Genomic DNA, 22,258 nt, shown 5'->3' on the forward strand with positions numbered 1-22,258 from the left:
AGTGGTACAGTATAGAAGGAATTACGGTGGTACAGTATAGAGGGAACTACAGTGGTACAGTAAGGAGGAACTACAGTGGTACAGTATAGAGAGAACTACAGTGGTACAGTAAGGAGGAACTACAGTGGTACAGTATAGAAGGAACTACAGTGGTACAGTATAGAAGGAATTACAGTGGTACAGTAAGGAGGAACTACAGTGGAACAGTATAGAAGGAACTACAGTGGTACGGTATAGAAGGAACTACAGTGGTACAGTATAGAGAGAACTACAGTGGTACAGTAAGGAGGAACTACAGTGGTACAGTATAGAAGGAACTACAGAGGTACAGTAAGGAGGAACTACAGTGGTACAGTATAGAAGGAACTACAGTGGTACAGTAAGGAGGAACTACAGTGGTACAGTATAGAGGGAACTACAGTGGTACAGTAAGGAGGAACTACAGTGGTACAGTATAGAAGGAACTACAGTGGTACAGTATAGAAGGAACTACAGTGGTACAGTATAGAAGGAACTACAGTCGTACAGGTAGGAGGAACTACAGTGGAACAGTATAGAAGGAACTACAGTGGTACAGTATAGAAGGAACTACAGTGGTACTGTATAGAGAGAACTACAGTGGTACAGTAAGGAGGAACTACAGTGGTACAGTATAGAGAGAACTATAGTGGTACAGTATGGAAGGAACTACAGTGGTACAGTATAGAAGGAATTACAGTGGTACAGTATAGAAAGAACTACAGTGGTACAGTAAGGAGGAACTACAGTGGTACAGTATAGAGAGAACTACAGTGGTACAGTAAGGAGGAACTACAGTTGTACAGTATAGAGAGAACTACAGTGGTACAGTAAGGAGGAACTTCAGTGGTACAGTATAGAGAGAACTACAGTGGTACAGTAAGGAGGAACTACAGTGGTACAGTATGGAAGGAACTACAGTGGTACAGTATAGAAGGAATTACAGTGGTACAGTATAGAGGGAACTACAGTGGTACAGTAATGAGGAACTACAGTGGTACAGTATAGAGAGAACTACAGTGGTACAGTAAGGAGGAACCACAGTGGTACAGTATAGAAGGAACTACAGTGGTACAGTATAGAAGGAATTACAGTGGTACAGTATAGAGGGAACTACAGTGGTACAGTATAGAAGGAATTACAGTGGTACAGTATAGAGGGAACTACAGTGGTACAGTATGGAAGGAACTACAGTGGTACAGTATAGAAGGAATTACAGTGGTACAGTATAGAGGGAACTACAGTGGTACAGTAAGGAGGAACTACAGTGGTACAGTATAGAAGGAACTACAGTGGTACAGTATAGAAGGAACTACAGTGGTACAGTATAGAAGGAATTACAGTGGTACAGTATAGAGGGAACTACAGTGGTACAGTAAGGAGGAACTACAGTGGTACAGTATGGAAGGAACTACAGTGGTACAGTATAGAAGGAACTACAGTGGTACAGTATAGAGAGAACTACAGTGGTACAGTAAGGAGGAACTACAGTGGTACAGTATAGAAGGAATTACAGTGGTACAGTATAGAGGGAACTACAGTGGTACAGTAAGGAGGAACTACAGTGGTACAGTATAGAGAGAACTACAGTGGTACAGTAAGGAGGAACTACAGTGGTACAGTAAGGAGGAACTACAGTGGTACAGTATAGAGAGAACTACAGTGGTACAGTAAGGAGGAATTACAGTGGTACAGTATAGAGGGAATTACAGTGGTACAGTATGGAAGGAACTACAGTGGTACAGTAAGGAGGAACTACAGTGGTACAGTATGGAAGGAACTACAGTGGTACAGTATGGAAGGAACTACAGTGGTACAGTATGGAAGGAACTACAGTGGTACAGTATGGAAGGAACTACAGTGGTACAGTAAGGAGGAACTACAGTGGTACAGTATGGAAGGAACTACAGTGGTACAGTATGGAAGGAACTACAGTGGTACAGTAAGGAGGAACTACAGTGGTACAGTATGGAGGAAACTACAGTGATACAGTATGGATAAGAATTATGGTGATACAGGACAGAAGGAACTATAGTGATACAGTGTGGAGGGAATTACAGAAGTACAGTAAAGAGAAACTATAGTGGTACAGTATGGAGGGAACTACAGTGATACAGTATGGAGGAATTACAGAAGTACAGTATAGAGGGAGCTATAGAGGTACAGTATGGAGGGAACTACAGTGATACACTATAGAGGAACTATAGTGGTAAAGTATGGAGGAAACTACAGTGATACAGCATGGAGGAAACTACAGTGATACAGTATGGAGGAAACCATGGTGATACAGTTTAGATAAGAATTATGGTGATACAGTACAGAGGGAACTATAGTGATACAGTATGGAGGGAATTACAGAAGTACAATATAGAAGGAACTATAGTGAGAGAGTCTGTAGGGAATTACAGTAGTACAGTAAGTAGGAAGTTACAGTGTGGCTATATGGATGAAGACCCAATGGGCCAATATAAAGGAAGGTACAGTGGTAGTGTGGAGGGAGGTACAGTGGTACAGTATGAAGGGGGTACAATGGTGCAGTATGAAGGGAAGTAGATTGGTGCAGTATAGGGTGGTACAGTGGTAGAATATGGAAGGGGGTACAGTGGTGCAATATGGAAGGGGGGGTACAGTGGTACAGTATGTAGAGAGGTACAGTGGAGCAGTATGAAGGGAGGTACAGTATGAAGGGAGGTACATTGGTACAGTATGAAGGGGGTACAGTGGTACAGTATGGAGGTACATTGGTACAGTATGAAGGGGGTACAGTGGTACAGTATGGAGGTACAGTGGTACAGGATGAAGGGGGTACAGTGGTACAGTATGGAGGTACAGTGGTACAGGATGAAGGGGGTACAGTGGTACAGTATAGAGGTACAGTGGTACAGTATGAAGGGGGTACAGTGGTACAGTATAGAGGTACAGTGGTACAGTATGAAGGGGGTACAGTGGTACAGTATGAAGGGGAAGGGGATGGTTATTGTGGCAGGTAAGCAGACACCATATCAGTAAGGGTGACAGTATGTGGTCACTCCTCCGGTGGCCAGGGATCCCCCACACCCACAGTAGGGAGGTACAGCAGGAGGCAGGTTGGTACTGACCGTATCTATAAGGGTGATGGCATGTAGTCTGTCGTACAGGTCCTGCATGTAGAGCTGGGCTGTGGTCAGGCCTCCCAGGGCGGCCGCTTCCTCCTCCTCATGACGCAGTAAGATCTGTATAGCAGAAGCCACAGCTGCTGCTGCCACCATGGACGGAGTGTTGGAGGTGAAGCGTGCATCTGGCGAGCAACGGACATTACCTTAGTGTTGGAGGACCATTACGTCATCATGGTATTGGAGAAGCTTAGGGGCCACATGATCATAGTGACGGAGTGGGGGCATAAACAACATGGATCATCTTCAACAATACATAATATGAAGAATTACATATTGGACATTTAATAATGGGCGTCTGTCCTTAGTCTGGGGTGACAGTATGAGTCATGGAGCGCCCCATACTCTGGCGAGGCACAAAACATGACCAGTTTTACCAATTCATGAAGATCTGCTCAACACTCCATCCTTCACTAAATTACTAACTGTACAATTGCAACTTCTTAAATTTTTGAGATTAAAAGAATTTCATGTGTCCACACACGCAAATATACATACCTATACATCTCAATGTACACATATATATACACACACGGACACATACATATATACCCATGCACACAATTCACACTGTCTGCCTTTATTCATTCCCATCGCCACCTCGCCACACATGGAATACCATCCCCCTCCCCCCTCATGTGTGCGAGGTAGCACTAGGAAAAGACAACAAAGGACCCATTCGTTCACACTCAGTCTCTAGCTGTCGTGCAATAATGCCCGAAACCATAGCTCCCTTTCCACATCCAGGCCCCACACAACTTTCCATGGTTTACCCCAGACGCTTCACATGCCCTGATTCAATCCACTGACAGCACGTCAACCCCGGTATACCACATCGATCCAATTCACTCTATTCCTTGCCCTCCTTTCACCCTCCTGCATGTTCAGGCCCCGATCACACAAAATCTTTTTCACTCCATCTTTCCACCTCCAATTTGGTCTCCCACTTCTCCTCGTTCCCTCCACCTCCGACACATATATCCTCTTGGTCAATCTTTCCTCACTCATTCTCTCCATGTGCCCAAACCACTTCAAAACACCCTCTTCTGCTCTATCAACCACGCTCTTTTTATTTCCACACATCTCTCTTACCCTTACATTGCTTACTCGATCAAACCACCTCACACCACACATTGTCCTCAAAAATCTCATTTCCAGCACATCCATCCTCCTGCGCACAACTCTATCCATAGCCCACGCCTCGCAACCATACAACATTGTTGGAACCACTATTCCTTCAAACATACCCATTTTTGCTTTCCGAGATAATGTTCTCGACTTCCACACATTCTTCAAGGCTCCCAGGATTTTCGCCCCCTCCCCCACCCTATGATTCACTTCCGCTTCCATGGTTCCATCCGCTGCCAGATCCACTCCCAGATATCTAAAACACTTTACTTCCTCCAGTTTTTCTCCATTCAAACTTACCTCCCAATTGACTTGACCCTCAACCCTACTGTACCTAATAACCTTGCTCTTATTCACATTTACTCTTAACTTTCTTCTTTCACACACTTTACCAAACTCAGTCACCAGCTTCTGCAGTTTCTCACATGAATCAGCCACCAGCACTGTATCATCAGCGAACAACTGACTCACTTCCCAAGCTCTCTCATCCACAACAGACTTCATACTTGCCCCTCTTTCCAAAACTCTTGCATTCACGTCCCTAACAACCTCATCCATAAACAAATTAAACAACCATGGAAACATCACACACCACTGCTGCAAACCTACATTCACTGAGAACCAATCACTTTCCTCTCTTCCTACACGTACACATACCTTACATCCTCGATAAAAACTTTTCACTGCTTCTAACAACTTGCCTCCCACACCATATATTCTTAATACCTTCCACAGAACATCTCTATCAACTCTATCATATGCCTTCTCCAGATCCATAAATGCTACATACAAATCCATTTGCTTTTCTAAGTATTTCTCACATACATTCTTCAAAGCAAACACCTGATCCACACATCCTCTACCACTTCTGTAACCACACTGCTCTTCCCCAATCTGATGCTCTGTACATGCCTTCACCCTCTCAATCAATACCCTCCCATATAATTTACCAGGAATACTCAACAAACTTATAACTCTGTAATTTGAGCACTCACTCTTATCCCCTTTGCCTTTGTACAATGGCACTATGCACGCATTCCGCCAATCCTCAGGCACCTCACCATGAGTCATACATACATTAAATAACTTTACCAACCAGTCAACAATACAGTCACCCCCTTTTTTAATAAATTCCACTGCAATACCATCCAAACCTGCTGCCTTGCCGGCTTTCATCTTCAGCAAAGCTTTTACTACCTCTTCTCTGTTAACCAAATCATTTTCCCTAACCCTCTCACTTTGCACACCACCTCGACCAAAACACCCTATATCTGCCACTCTATCATCAAACACATTCAACAAGCCTTCAAAATACTCACTCCATCTCCTTCTCACATCACCACTACTTGTTATCACCTCCCCATTTGCGCCCTTCACTGAAGTTCCCATTTGCTCCCTTGTCTTACGCACTTTATTTACCTCCTTCCAGAACATCTTTTTATTCTCCCTAAAATTTAACGATACTCTCTAACCCCAACTCTCATTTGCCCTCTTTTTCACCTCTTGCACCTTTCTCTTGACCTCCTGTCTCTTTCTTTTATACATCTCCCACTCAATTGCATTTTCCCTGCAAAAATCGTCCAAATGCCTCTCTCCTCTCTTTCACTCCCATCTTACTTCTTCATCCCACCACTCACTACCCTTTCTAATCAACCCACCTCCCACTCTTCTCATGCCACAAGCATCTTTTGCGCAATCCATCACTGACTCCCTAAATACATCCCATTCCTCCCCACTCCCCTTACTTCCATTGTTCTCACCTTTTTCCATTCTGTACTCAGTCTCTCCCGGTACTTCCTCACACAAGTCTCCAACCCAAGCTCACTTACTCTCACCACCCTCTTCACCCCAACATTCACTCTTCTTTTCTGAAAACCCATACAAATCTTCACCTTAGCCTCCAAAAGATAATGATCAGACATCCCTCCAGCTGCACCTCTCAGCACATTAACATCCAAAAGTCTCTCTTTCGCGCGCCTGTCAATTAACACGTAGTCCAATAACGCTCTCTGGCCATCTCTCCTACTTACATACGTATACTTATGTATATCTCGCTTCTTAAACCAGGTATTCCCAATCACCAGTCCTTTTTCAGCACATAAATCTACAAGCTCTTCACCATTTCCATTTACAACACTGAACACCCCATGTATACCAATTATTCCCTCAACTGCCACATTACTCACCTTTGCATTCAAATCACCCATCACTATAACCCGGTCTTGTGCATCAAAACCACTAACACACTCATTCAGCTGCTCCAAAAACACTTGCCTCTCATGATCTTTCTTCTCATGCCCAGGTGCATATGCACCAATAATCACTCATCTCTCTCCATCAACTTTCAGTTTTACCCATATTAATCGAGAATTTACTTTTTTACATTCTGTCACATACTCCCACAACTCCTGTTTCAGGAGTACTGCTACTCCTTCCCTTGCTCTTGTCCTCTCACTAACCCCTGACTTTACTCCCAAGACATTCCCAAACCACTCTTCCCCTTTACCCTTGAGCTTCGTTTCACTCAGAGCCAAAACATCCAGGTTCCTTTCCTCAAACATACTACCTATCTCTCCTTTTTTCACATCTTGGTTACATCCACATACATTTAGACACCCCAGTCTGAGCCTTCGAGGAGGATGAGCACTCCCCGCGTGACTCCTTCTTCTGTTTCCCATTTTAGAAAGTTAGAAATACAAGGAGGGGAGGATTTCTGGGATAATATATATATATTATCCCTGGGGATAGGGGAGAAAGAATACTTCCCACGTATTCCTTGCGTATCGTAGAAGGCGACTAAAAGGAGAGGGAGCGGGCGGCTGGAAATCCTCCGCTCTCGTTTTTTTTTTTTACAATTTTCCAAAACAAGGAACAGAGAACAAGGCCAAGGCCTCTACGTCTCATCCTCTGTTCTTAACGCTACCTCGCTAACGCGGGAAATGGTGAATATATATATATATATATATATATATATATATATATATATATATATATATATATATATATATATATATATATATATATATATCCTTGTATTTTAACTTTCTAAAAGGGGAAACAGAAGGAGTCACGCGGGGAGTGCTCATCCTCCTCGAAGGCTCAGATCGGGGTGTCTAAATGTGTGTGGATGTAACCAAGATGAGAAAAAAGGAGAGATAGGTAGTATGTTTGAGGAAAGGAACCTGGATGTTTTGGCTCTGAGTGAAACGAAGCTCAAGGGTAAAGGGGAAGAGTGGTTTGTGAATGTCTTGGGAGTAAAGTCAGGGATTAGTGAGAGGACAAGAGCAAGGGAAGGAGTAGCACTACTCCTGAAACAGGAGTGGTGGGAGTATGTGATTGAGTGTAAGATAGTAAACTCTAGATTGATATGGGTAAAACTGAAAGTGGATAGAGAGAGATGGGTGATTATTGGTGCATATGCACCTGGGCATGAGAAGAAAGATCATGAGGCAAGTGTTTTGGGAGCAGCTGAGTGCGTGTGTTAGTAGTTTTGATGCACAAGACCGGGTTATAGTGATGGGTGATTTGAATGCAAAGGTGAGTAATGTGGCAGTTGAGGGAATAACTGGTGTACATGGGGTGTTCAGGGTTTTAAATGGAAATGGTGAAGAGCTTGTAGATTTATGTGTTGGAAAAGGACTGGTGATTGGGAATACCTGGTTTAAAAAGAGAGATATGCATAAGTATTAGTATGTAAGTAGGAGATGGCCAGAGAGCGTTATTGGATTACGTGTTAATTGATAGGCGCGCGAAAGAGAGACTTTTGGATGTTAATGTGCTGAGAGGTGCAACTGGAGGGATGTCTGATCATTATCTTGTGGAGGCTAAGGTGAAGGTTTGTAGAGGTTTTCAGAAAAGAAGAGAGAATGTTGGGGTGAAAAGAGTGGTGAGTGTAAGTGAACTTGGGAAGGAAACTTGTGTGAGGAAGTACCAGGAGAGACTGAGTACAGAATGGGAAAAGGTGAGAACAAAGGACGTAAGGGGAGTGGGGTTGGAATGAGATGTATTTAGGGAAGCAGTGATGGCTTGCGCAAAAGATGCTTGTGGCATGAGAAGCGTGGGAGGTGGGTAGATTAGAAAGGGTAGTGAGTGGTGGGATGAAGAAGTAAGATAATTAGTGAAAGAGAAGGGAGGGGCATTTGGACGATTTTGGAGGGAAATAATGCAAATGAGTGGGAAATGTATAAAAGAAAGTGGCAGGAGGTCAAGAGAAGGGTGCAAAAGGTGAAAAAGAGGGCAAATGAGAGTTGGGGTGAGAGAGTATCATCAAATTTTAGGGAGAATAAAAAGATATTTTGGAAGGAGGTAAATAAAGTGCGTAAGACAAGGGAACAAATGGGAACCTCAGTGAAAGGGGCAAGTGGGGAGGTGATAACAAGTAGTGGTGATGTGAGGGGGAGATGGAGTGAGTATTTTGAAGGTTTGTTGAATGTGTTTGATGATAGAGTGGCAGATATAGGGTGTTTTGGTCGAGGTGGTGTGCAAAGTGAGACGGTTAGGGAGAACGATTTGGTAAACAGAGAAGAGGTAGTAAAAGCTTTGCGGAAGATGAAAGCCGGCAAGGTAGCAGGTTTGGATGGTATTGCAGTGGAATTTGTTAAAAAAGAAGGTGACTGTATTGTTGACTAGTTGGTAAGGTTATTTAATGTATGTATGACTCATGGTAAGGTGCTTGAAGATTGGCGGAATGCTTGCATAGTGCCATTGTACAAAGGCAAAGGGGATAAAAGTGAGTTCTCAAATTACAGAGGTATAAGTTTGTTGAGTATTCCTGGGAAATTATATGGGAGGGTATTGACTGAGAGGGTGAAGGCATGGACAGAACATCAGATTGGGGAAGAGCAGTGTGGTTTCATAAGTGGTGGAGGATGTGTGGATCAGGTGTTTGCTTTGAAGAATGTATGTGAGAAATACTTAGAAAAGCAAATGGATTTATATGTAGCATTTATGGATCTGGAGAATGCCTATGATAGAGTTCATAGAGATGCTCTGTGGAAAGTATTAAGAATATATGGTGTGGGAAGCAAGTTGTCAGAAGCAGTGAAAAGTTTTTATCGAGGATGTAAGGCAAGTGTCCGTGTAGGAAGAGAGGAAAGTGATTGGCTTTCAGTGAATGTCGGTTTGCGGCAGGGGTGTGTGATGTCTCCATGGTTATTTAATCTGTTTACGGATGGGGTTGTTAGGGTGGTAAAGTGAATCATAGGGTGGAAGAGAATCATAGGGTGGGGGAGGGGGCGAAAGTTCTGGGAGCGTTGAGGAATGTGTGGAAGTCGAGAATATTATATTGGAAAGCAAAAATGGGAATGTCTGAAGGAATAGTGGTTCCAACAATGTTATATGGTTGCGAGGCGTGGGCTATGGATAGAGTTGTGCGGAGGAGGGTGGATGTGCTGGAAATGAGATGTCTGAGGACAATATGTGGTGTGAGGTGGTTTGATCGAGTAAGAGCATGAGTGAGGAAAGATTGACCAAGAGGATATATGTGTCAGAGGCGGAGGGAACGAGAAGTGGGAGGTGGAATGATGGAGTTAAAAAGATTTTGAGTGATCGGGGACTGAACATGCAGGAAGGTGAAAGGCGTGCAAGGAATAGAGTGAATTGGGACGATGTGGTATACCGGGGTCGACGTGCTGTCAGTGGATTGAATCAGGGCATGTGAAGCGTCTGGGGTAAACCATGAAAAGTTCTGTGGTTTCGGTGCATTATTACATGATAGTTAGAGACTGAATGTGAACGAAAGTGGCCTTTGTTGTCTTTTCCTAGCGCTACCTCGCGCACATGTGGGGGGAGGTGGTGGTTATTTTCATGTGTGGCGGGGTGGCGATGGGAATGAATAAAGGCAGACAGTATGAATTATGTGCATGTGTATACATGTATATGTCTGTATATATATATATATATATATATATATATATATATATATATATATATATATATATATATATATAGCTTAGACATTGAAGCTTATTGATACAGTGGTTAAATTGATGAGAACTGCTATTGACGTTTGTGTAAATAAATTATACATTTCCTATTTCCATAGCCAGAGGTTGAACCATTATGTGACATTCATTTTTTTCATTCATTTCAAGCTAGAAGTTTCAGTTTTCTAAATTGTTTCTTACATTTTTCATATGTATATATATGTATGTGTGTATGTGTGTATATGTGCGTATGTATGTGTATGTGTGTGTATGTGTATATGTATGTATATATGTATATTATCCCTGGGGATAGGGGTGAAAGAATACTTCCCACGTATTCCTCGCGTGTCGTAGAAAGCGACTAGAGGGGACGGGAGCGGGGGGCCAGAAATCCTCCCCTCCTTGTATTAACTTTCTAAAATGGGAAACAGAAGAAGGAGTCACGCGGGGAGTGCTCATCCTCCTCGAAGGCTCAGAGTGGGGTGCCTAAATGTGTGTGGATGTAACCAAGATGTGAAAAAAGGAGAGATAGGTAGTATGTTTGAGGAAAGGAACCTGGATGTTTTGGCTCTGAGTGAAACGAAGCTCAAGGGTAAAGGGGAAGAGTGGTTTGGGAATGTCTGGGGAGTAAAGTCAGGGGTTAGTGAGAGGACAAGAGCAAGGGAAGGAGTAGCAATACTCCTGAAACAGGAGTTGTGGGAGTATGTGATAGAATGTAAGAAAGTAAATTCTCGATTAATATGGGTAAAACTGAAAGTTGATGGAGAGAGGTGGGTGATTATTGGTGCATATGCATCCGGGCATGAGAAGAAAGATCATGAGAGGCAAGTGTTTTGGGAGCAGCTGAATGAGTGTGTTAGTGGTTTTGATGCACGAGACCGGGTTATAGTGATGGGTGATTTGAATGCAAAGGTGAGTAATGTGGCAGATGAGGGAATAATTGGTATACATGGGGTGTTCAGTGTTGTAAATGGAAATGGTGAAGAGCTTGTAGATTTATGTGCTGAAAAAGGACTGATGATTGGGAATACCTGGTTTAAAAAGCGAGATATACATAAGTATACTTATGTAAGTAGGAGAGATGGCCAGAGAGCGTTATTGGATTAGGTGTTAATTGACAGGCGTGCGAAAGAGAGACTTTTGGATGTTAATGTGCTGAGAGGTGCAACTGGAGGGATGTCTGATCATTATCTTGTGGAGGCTAAGGTGAAGATTTGTATGGGTTTTCAGAAAAGAAGAGTGAATGTTGGGGTGAAGAGGGTGGTGAGAGTAAGTGAGCTTGGGAAGGAGACCTGTGTGAGGAAGTACCAGGAGAGACTGAGTACAGAATGGAAAAAGGTGAGAACAATGGAAGTAAGGGGAGTGGGGGAGGAATGGGATGTATTTAGGGAATCAGTGATGGATTGCGCAAAAGATGCTTGTGGCATGAGAAGAGTGGGAGGTGGGTAGATTAGAAAGGGTAGTGAGTGGTGGGATGAAGAAGTAAGAGTATTAGTGAAAGAGAAGAGAGAGGCATTTGGACGATTTTTGCAGGGAAAAAATGCAATTGAGTGGGAGATGTATAAAAGAAAGAGACAGGAGGTCAAGAGAAAGGTGCAAGAGGTGAAAAAAAAAGGCAAATGAGAGTTGGGGTGAGAGAGTATCATTACATTTTAGGGAGAATATAAAGATGTTCTGGAAGGAGGTAAATAAAGTGCGTAAGACAAGGGAGCAAATGGGAACTTCAGTGAAGGGCGCAAATGGGGAGGTGATAACAAGTAGTGGTGATGTGAGAAGGAGATGGAGTGAGTATTTTGAAGGTTTGTTGAATGTGTTTGATGATAGAGTGGCAGATATAGGGTGTTTTGGTCGAGGTGGTGTGCAAAGTGAGAGGGTTAGGGAAAATGATTTGGTAAACAGAGAAGAGGTAGTGAAAGCTTTGCGGAAGATGAAAGCCGGCAAGGCAGCAGGTTTGGATGGTATTGCAGTGGAATTTATTAAAAAAGGGGGTGACTGTATTGTTGACTGGTTGGTAAGGTTATTTAATGTATGTATGACTCATGGTGAGGTGCCTGAGGATTGGCGGAATGCGTGCATAGTGCCATTGTACAAAGGCAAAGGGGATAAGAGTGAGTGCTCAAATTACAGAGGTATAAGTTTGTTGAGTATTCCTGGTAAATTATATGGGAGGGTATTGATTGAGAGGGTGAAGGCATGTACAGAGCATCAGATTGGGGAAGAGCAGTGTGGTTTCAGAAGTGGTAGAGGATGTGTGGATCAGGTGTTTGCTTTGAAGAATGTATGTGAGAAATACTTAGAAAAGCAAATGGATTTGTATGTAGCATTTATGGATCTGGAGAAGGTATATGATAGAGTTGATAGAGATGCTCTGTGGAAGGTATTAAGAATATATGGTGTGGGAGGAAAGTTGTTAGAAGCAGTGAAAAGTTTTTATCGAGGATGTAAGGCATGTGTACGTGTAGGAAGAGAGGAAAGTGATTGGTTCTCAGTGAATGTAGGTCTGCGGCAGGGGTGTGTGATGTCTCCATGGTTGTTTAATTTGTTTATGGATGGGGTTGTTAGGGAGGTAAATGCAAGAGTTTTGGAAAGAGGGGCAAGTATGAAGTCTGTTGGGGATGAGAGAGCTTGGGAAGTGAGTCAGTTGTTGTTCGCTGATGATACAGCGCTGGTGGCTGATTCATGTGAGACACTGCAGAAGCTGGTGACTGAGTTTGGTAAAGTGTGTGGAAGAAGAAAGTTAAGAGTAAATGTGAATAAGAGCAAGGTTATTAGGTACAGTAGGGTTGAGGGTCAAGTCAATTGGGAGGTGAGTTTGAATGGAGAAAAATTGGAGGAAGTGAAGTGTTTTAGATATCTGGGAGTGGATCTGGCAGCGGATGGAACCATGGAAGCGGAAGTGGATCATAGGGTGGGGGAGGGGGCGAAAATTCTGGGGGCCTTGAAGAATGTGTGGAAGTCGAGAACATTATCTCGGAAAGCAAAAATGGGTATGTTTGAAGGAATAGTGGTTCCAACAATGTTGTATGGTTGCGAGGCGTGGGTTATGGATAGAGTTGTGCGCAGGAGGATGGATGTGCTGGAAATGAGATGTTTGAGGACAATGTGTGGTGTGAGGTGGTTTGATCGAGTGAGTAACGTAAGGGTAAGAGAGATGTGTGGAAATAAAAAGAGCGTGGTTGAGAGAGCAGAAGAGGGTGTTTTGAAGTGGTTTGGGCACATGGAGAGAATGAGTGAGGAAAGATTGACCAAGAGGATATATGTGTCGGAGGTGGAGGGAACGAGGAGAAGAGGGAGACCAAATTGGAGGTGGAAAGATGGAGTGAAAAAGATTTTGTGTGATCGGGGCCTGAACATGCAGGAGGGTGAAAGGAGGGCAAGGAATAGAGTGAATTGGAGCGATGTGGTATACCGGGGTTGACGTGCTGTCAGTGGATTGAATCAAGGCATGTGAAGCGTCTGGGGTAAACCATGGAAAGTTGTGTAGGTATGTATATTTGCGTGTGTGGACGTATGTATATACATGTGTATGGGGGGGGGGGTTGGGCCATTTCTTTCGTCTGTTTCCTTGCGCTACCTCGCAAACGCGGGAGACAGCGACAAAGTATAATATATATATATATATATATATATATATATATATATATATATATATATATATATATATATATATATATATATATATATTCTTTCTTTCAAACTATTCGCCATTTCCCGCATTAGCAAGGTAGCGTTAAGAACAGAGGACTGGGCCTTAGAGGAAAAATCCTCACCTGGCCCCCTTCTCTGTTCCTTCTTTTGGAAAATTAAAAAAACAAACGAGAGGGGAGGATTTCCAGCCACCCACTCCCTCCCCTTTTAGTCGCCTTCTACGACACGCAGGGAATACGTGGGAAGTATTCTTTCTCCCCTATCCCCAGGGATTATATATATATATATATATATATATATATATATATATATATATATATATATATATATATGTGTGTGTGTGTGTATGTCGAAATGTATAGGTATGTATGTTTGCGTGTGTGGATGTGTATGTATATACATGCGTATATACATATTATATATATACAATATCATACAAAACCTCCAACAGCCAGGATCGAGCCCGGGACCCCTGTGCCACAGGCGGGAATGCTACCGCTAGGCTATGTCCAGGCTCACAGCCTAGCGGAAACCTTCCCGCATTCCCGCCTGTGGCACAGGGGTCCCGGGTTCGATCCTGGCTGTTAGAGGTTTGTATGTTCTATGAAGGTGCGCGTGCATATGCACTTTATTCGTATATATATACATATATATATATATATATATATATATATATATATATATATATATATATATATATATATATATATATTTTTTTTTTTTTTTTTTTTTTTCATACTATTCGCCATTTCCCGCATTAGCGAGGTAGCGTTAAGAACAGAGGACTGGGCCTTTGAGGGAATATCCTCATATGGCCCCCTTCTCTGTTCCTTCTTTTGGAAAATTTAAATAAAATGAGAGGGGAGGATTTGCTTTGTCGCTGTTTCCCGCGTTAGCGAGGTAGCGCAAGGAAACAGACGAAAGAATGGCCCAACCCAACCACATACACATGTATATACATACACGTCCACACACGCAAATATACATACCTATACATCTCAATGTACACACACACACACATATATATATATATATATATATATATATATACACACAGACATATACATATATACACATGTACATAATTCATACTGTCTGCCCTTATTTATTCCCATGGTCACCTCGCCACACATGGCTGGACCCTGCCACACCCTGGCTGGACCCTGCCACACCCTGGCTGGACCCTGCCACACCCTGGCTGGACCCTGCCACACCCTGGCTGGACCCTGCCACACCCTGTCTGGACCCTGCCACACCCTGGCTGGACCCTGCCACACCCTGGCTGCACCCTGCCACACCCTGGCTGGACCCTGCCACACCCTGGCTGCACCCTGCCACACCCTGTCTGGACCCTGCCACACCCTGGCTGGACCCTGCCACACCCTGGCTGCACCCTGCCACACCCTGGCTGGACCCTGCCACACCCTGGCTGCACCCTGCCACACCCTGGCTGGACCCTACCACACCCTGGCTGGACCCTGCCACACCCTGGCTGGACCCTGCCACACCCTGGCTGCACCCTGCCACACCCTGGCTGGACCCTGCCACACCCTGGCTGCACCCTGCCACACCCTGGCTGGACCCTGCCACACCCTGTCTGGACCCTGCCACACCCTGGCTGGACCCTGCCACAACCTGGCTGCACCCTGCCACACCCTGGCTGCACCGTGCCACACCCTGGCTGGACCCTGCCACACCCTGCCACACCCTGGCTGGACCCTGCCACACCCTGGCTGGACCCTGCCACACCCTGGCTGGACCCTGCCACACCCTGGCTGAACCCTGCCACACCCTGGCTGCACCCTGCCACACCCTGACTGCACCCTGCCACACCCTGGCTGCACCCTGCCACACCCTGGCTGCAGGTTGAGAGTCAGGATGGAAGACACAGACACACACGACACAGAACACCTCCCCCAGGTCAGGCGGCACCACCTGGGGGAATGACCCAGCCAAGGTAACCCCACCCCCACCTCGCCAGCCTGGCCTGTGACAGACGTGATCCCTGGGAGGTCCCCTGTGGCAGGAGTGCCTCGCCAGCCCCTGTGGTAGGAGTGCCTCGCCAGCCCACTGTGGCAGGAGTGCCTCGCCAGCCCACTGTGGCAGGAGTGCCTCGCCAGGCCCCTGTGGCAGGAGTGCCTCGCCAGACCACTGTGGCAGGAGTGCCTCGCCAGCCCACTGTGGCAGGAGTGCCTCGCCAGGCCCCTGTGGCAGGAGTGCCTCGCCAGACCACTGTGGCAGGAGTGCCTCGCCAGCCCACTGTGGTAGGAGTGCCTCGCCAGGCCCCTGTGGCAGGAGTGCCTCGCCAGCCCCTGTGGTAGGAGTGCCTCGCCAGCCCACTGTGGCAGGAGTGCCTCGCCAGCCCACTGTGGCAGGAGTGCCTCGCCAGGCCCCTGTGGCAGGAGTGCCTCGCCAGACCACTGTGGCAGGAGTGCCTCGCCAGCCCACTGTGGCAGGAGTGCCTCGCCAGCCCACTGTGGCAGGAGTGCCTCGCCAGCTCACTGTGGTAGGAGTGCCTCGCCAGCCCACTGTGGCAGGAGTGCCTCGCCAGCCCACTGTGGCAGGAGTGCCTCGCCAGCCCACTGTGACAGGAGTGCCTCGCCAGCCCACTGTGGCAGGAGTGCCTCGCCAGCCCACTGTGGCAGGAGTGCCTCGCCAGCTCACTGTGGTAGGAGTGCCTCGCCAGCCCACTGTGGTAGGAGTGCCTCGCCAGCCCACTGTGGCAGGAGTGCCTCGCCAGCCCACTGTGGCAGGAGTGCCTCGCCAGCCCACTGTGGTAGGAGTGCCTCGCCAGCCCACTGTGGTAGGAGTGCCTCGCCAGCCCACTGTGGCAGGAGTGCCTCGCCAGCCCACTGTGGCAGGAGTGCCTCGCCAGCCCACTGTGGTAGGAGTGCCTCGCCAGCCCACTGTGGTAGGAGTGCCTCGCCAGCCCACTGTGGTAGGAGTGCCTCGCCAGCCCACTGTGGCAGGAGTGCCTCGCCAGCCCACTGTGGTAGGAGTGCCTCGCCAGCCCACTGTGGTAGGAGTGCCTCGCCAGCCCACTGTGGCAGGAGTGCCTCGCCAGCCCACTGTGGTAGGAGTGCCTCGCCAGCCCACTGTGGTAGGAGTGCCTCGCCAGCCCACTGTGGTAGGAGTGCCTCGCCAGCCCACTGTGGTAGGAGTGCCTCGCCAGGCCCCTGTGGTAGGAATGGTCTGTCTGCCCCTTGCCAGGTGGGAGGGAGGTAGCAGGGTGGGCGGTGTATTGAAGGTGGGTCGGGATGGCAATGTAAGGAGGGTGGGCAAAGTGGGAGAGGTAAGGAGAGTGGGCAAAGTGGGAGAGGTAAGGAGGGTGGGCCAGAAGGTGGACTGACCAAGTGGGCAATCTCAAGAGGGTTGAGCCAAGAGGTGGAAGGTGAGCCAAGAAGGCAATGTAAAAAGGGTGTGCAGGTGGGCGATGAAAGAGGGGTGGGCCAGGGAGGTGGTGTCTCACCAGGTCATGAATGTCCTTATGATTGAGACCATCACACTATGAAAGGGGCACCTTCACCAAGCACCTCTCTTCTACCCTGACACCCTTCACCAGGCACCTCTCCTCTACCCTGACACCCTTCACCAGGCACCTCTCCTCTACCCTGACACCCTTCACCAGGCACCTCTCCTCTACCCTGACACCCTTCACCAGGCATCTCTCCTCTACCCTGACACCCTTCACCAGGCACCTCTCCTCTACCCTGACACCCTTCACCAGGCACCTCTCCTCTACCCTGACACCCTTCACCAGGCACCTCTCCTCTACCCTGACACCCTTCACCAGGCACCTCTCCTCTACCCTGACACCCTTCACCAGGCATCTCTCCTCTACCCTGACACCCTTCACCAGGCACCTCTCCTCTACCCTGACACCCTTCACCAGGCACCTCTCCTCTACCCTGACACCCTTCACCAGGCACCTCTCCTCTACCCTGACACCCTTCACCAGGCACCTCTCCTCTACCCTGACACCCTTCACCAGGCACCTCTCCTCTACCCTGACACCCTTCACCAGGCATCTCTCTTCTACCCTGACACCCTTCACCAAGCACCTCTCCTCTACCCTGACACCCTTCACCAGGCACCTCTCCTCTACCCTGACACCCTTCACCAGGCACCTCTCCTCTACCCTGACACCCTTCACCAGGCACCTCTCCTCTACCCTGACACCCTTCACCAGGCACCTCTCCTCTACCCTGACACCCTTCACCAGGCATCTCTCCTCTACCCTGACACCCTTCACCAGGCACCTCTCCTCTACCCTGACACCCTTCACCAGGCACCTCTCCTCTACCCTGACACCCTTCACCAGGCACCTCTCCTCTACCCTGACACCCTTCACCAGGCACCTCTCCTCTACCCTGACACCCTTCACCAGGCAGCCTTCCTCTTCCCCCCTGACACCCTTCACCAGGCACCTCTCCTCTACCTGACACCCTTCACCAGGCACCTCTCCTCTACCCTGACACCCTTCACCAGGCACCTCTCCTCTACCCTGACACCCTTCACCAGGCACCTCTCCTCTACCCTGACACCCTTCACCAGGCACCTCTCCTCTACCCTGACACCCTTCACCAGGCACCTCTCCTCTACCCTGACACCCTTCACCAGGCACCTCTCCTCTACCCTGACACCCTTCACCAAGCACCTCTCCTCTACCCTGACACCCTTCACCAGGCACCTCTCCTCTACCCTGACACCCTTCACCAGCACCTCTCCTCTACCCTGACACCCTTCACCAGGCACCTCTCCTCTACCCCTGACACCCTTCACAGGGACACTCTCCTCTACCCTGACACCCTTCACCAGGCACCTCTCTCTACCCTGACACCCTTCACCAGGCACCTCTCCTCGACCCTGACACCCTTCCACCAGGCACCTCTCTCTACCCTGACACCCTTCACCAGGCACCTCTCCTCTACCCTGACACCCTTCACCAGGCACCTCTCCTCTACCCTGACACCCTTCACCAGCACCTCTTCCTCTACCCTGACACCTTCACCAGGCACCTCTCCTCTACCCTGACACCCTTCACCAAGGCACCTCTCCTCTAACCCTGACACCCTTCACCAGGCACCTCCTCTACCCTGACACCCTCACCAGCACCTCTTCTACCCTGACACCCTTCACCAGCACCTCTCTCTCTACCCTGACACCCTTCACAGCACCTCTCTCTACCCTGACACCCTTCACCAAGCACCTCTCTTCTACCCTGACACCCTCACCAGGCACCTCTCCTCTACTCTGACCACCCTTCACCAGGCACCTCTCCTCTACCCTGACACCCTTCACCAGGGCACCTCTCCTCTACCCTGACACCCTTCACCAGGCAACTCTCCTCTACCCTGACACCCTTCACCAGGCACCTCTCCTCTACCCTGACACCCTTCACCAAGCACCTCTCCTCTACCCTGAACCCTTCACCAGGCACCTCTCTCTACCCTGACACCCTTCACCAGGCACCTCTCCTCTACCCTGACACCCTTCACCAAGGCACCTCTCCTCTACCCTGACACCCTTCACCAGGCACCTCTCCTCTACCCTGACACCCTTCACCATGCACCTCTCCTCTACCCTGACACCCTTCACCAAGGCACCTCTCCTCTACCTGACTCCCTTCACCAGGCACCTCTCCTCTACCCTGACACCCTTCACCAGGCACCTCTCCTCTACCCTGACACCCTTCACCAGGCACCTCTCCTCTACCCTGACACCCTTCACCAGGCACCTCTCCTCTACCCTGACACCCTTCACCAGGCACCTCTCCTCTACCCTGACACCCTTCACCAGCACCTCTCCTCTACCCTGACACCCTTCACCAGGCACCTCTCCTCTACCCTGACACCCTTCACCAGGCACCTCTCCTCTACCCTGACACCCTTCACCAGGCACCTCTCCTCTACCCTGACACCCTTCACCAGCACCTCTCCTCTACCCTGACACCCTTCACCAGGCACCTCTCCTCTACCCTGACACCCTTCAACCAGCACCTCTCCTCTAACCCTGACACCTTCACCAGGCACCTCTCCTCTACCCTGACACCCTTCACCAGGCACCTCTCTCTACCCTGACACCCTTCACCAGGCACCTCTCCTCTACCCTGACACCCTTCACCAAGCACCTCTCTCTACCCTGACACCCTTCACCAGGCACCTCTCCTCTACCCTGACACCCTTCACCAGGCACCTCTCCTCTACCCTGACACCCTTCACCAGGCACCTCTCCTCTACCCTGACACCCTTCACCAGGCACCTCTCCTCTACCCTGACACCCTTCACCAGGCACCTCTCCTCTACCCTGACCACCCTTCACCAGCACCTCTCCTCTACCCTGACACCCTTCACCAGCACCTCTCCTCTACCCTGACACCCTTCACCAGGCACCTCTCCTCTACCCTGACACCCTTCACCAGGCACCTCTCCTCTACCCTGACACCCTTCTCAAGCACCTCTCCTCTACCCTGACACCCTTCACCAGGCACCTCTCCTTCTACCCTGACACCCTTCACCAAGGCACCTCTCCTCTACCCTGACACCTTCACCAGCACCCTCTCCTCTACCCTGACACCCTTCACAGGCACCTCTCCTCTACCCTGACACCCTTCCCCAGGACCTCTCCTCTACCCTGACACCTTACCATGCACCTCCTACCCTGACACCCTTCACCAGGCACCTCTCCTCTACCCTGACACCCTTCACCAAGCACCTCTCCTTACCCTGACACCCTTCACCAGGCACCTTCCTCTACCCTGACACCCTTCACCCAGGCACCTCTCCTCTACCCTGACACCCTTCACCAAGCACCTCTCCTCTACCCTGACACCCTTCACCAGGCACCTCTCCTCTACCCTGACACCCTTCACCCAAGCCCTCTCCTTACTACCCAGACCACCCCTTCACCAGGCACCTCCCCTCTACCCTGGACACCCTTCACCAGGCACCTCTCCTATACCCTGACACCCTTCACCAGGCACCTCTCCTCTACCCTGACACCCTTCACCAGGCACCTCTCCTCTTACCTGACACCCTTCCCAGGCACCCTCTCCTCTACCCTGACACCCTCACAGGCACCTCTCCTCTACCCTGACACCTTCACAGGCAACCTCTCCTCCTACCCTGCACCTTCACCAGGGCACCTCTCCTCTACCCTGACACCCTTCACCAGGCACCTCTCCTCTACCCTGACACCCTTCACCAAGCACCTCTCCTCTACCCTGACACCCTTCACCAGGCACCTCTCCTCTACCCTGACACCCTTCACAGGCACCCTCTCCTCTACCCTGACACCCTTCACCAGGCACCTCTCTCTACCATGACACCCTTCACCAGGGCACCTCTCCTCTACCCTGACACCCTTCACCAGGCACCTCTCCTCTACCCTGACACCCTTCACCAGGCACCTCTCCTCTACCCTGACACCCTTCACCAGGCACCTCTCCTCTACCCTGACACCCTTCACCAGGCACCTCTCCTCTACCCTGACACCCTTCACCAGGCACCTCTCCTCTACCCTGACACCCTTCACCAAGCACCTCTTCTTATACAAGCACATCACAAGTAGCTGGAACGTAACTTGTTGTGGGTTTCCATCCCTGGAGGAGCGTGTCACCTAATATGGCACATGTTCCATAACTTGGAAGTCAGAAACCCGACCGTACACGGTCTTGCCACAACGGTGGTAATGCTTTGTCCTGGTATGAAAACGCAGGAAAAGAAAAGAAAATGGAGATAAGAAGTCGAGGTGTACTCACCAGTGGCACAGACGGTAATAAAAAACGTGGCGTGTTCCCTGATCATGCGCATCTGTGACTCAGGGAAGGTTAGCTGAAGTCTGGCGATAATTTGGTCCAGGAAAGCGTGCGGTGTAATGGCTGCCAAGTCCCACTTCAACCTTGACAACACCAACAGCTCCCACTTCTGTAAGAGAACAACAGGTTAGTTCGGCATCGAAATATTCCACTTTAGTGCTAACATTGTGGTGTGGATGATCACAGGTCCTGGTGATCACAGGTCCTGGGATCACAGGTCCTGGTGATCACAGGTCCTAGTGATCACAGGTCCTGGTGATCACAGGTGTGGATGGTCACTGGTCCTGGTGATCACAGGTGTGGATGATCACAGGTCCTGGTGATCACAGGTCCTGGTGATCACAGGTCCTGGGGATCACAGGTCCTGGTGATCACAGGTGTGGATGATTACAGGTCCTGGTGATCACAGGTGTGGATGATCACAGGTCCTGGTGATCACAAGTGTAGATGATCAGAGGTCCTGGGGATCACAGGTCCTGGTGATCACAGGTCTGGATGGTCACTGGTCCTGGTGATCACAGGTCTGGATGATCACAGGTCCTGGTGATCACAGGTCCTGGGGATCACAGGTC

The 22,258-nt window shown here is 48.8% G+C and overlaps 1 protein-coding gene across 1 annotated transcript in view; it reads right to left on the reverse strand.

The window, feature by feature from the left end:
- The window catches only part of LOC139752969 (G1/S-specific cyclin-D2-like), a 41,838-nt gene extending 20,007 nt beyond the window's left edge, over positions 1–21,831 (reverse strand). Inside the window, exons 1-2 of the mRNA XM_071669121.1 lie at positions 21,630–21,831; positions 3,117–3,295 (exon numbers count right to left, since the gene is read on the reverse strand). Of these exons, the coding sequence (XP_071525222.1) occupies positions 3,117–3,295; positions 21,630–21,681 (231 nt within the window). The 5' untranslated portion in view covers positions 21,682–21,831. The remainder of the gene's footprint in view (positions 1–3,116; positions 3,296–21,629) is intronic.
- Positions 21,832–22,258: the final 427 nt, after the last annotated feature.

The sequence above is a fragment of the Panulirus ornatus genome, chromosome 13 (genome assembly GCF_036320965.1).
Source record: "Panulirus ornatus isolate Po-2019 chromosome 13, ASM3632096v1, whole genome shotgun sequence".
Lineage (NCBI taxonomy): Eukaryota > Metazoa > Arthropoda > Malacostraca > Decapoda > Palinuridae > Panulirus > Panulirus ornatus.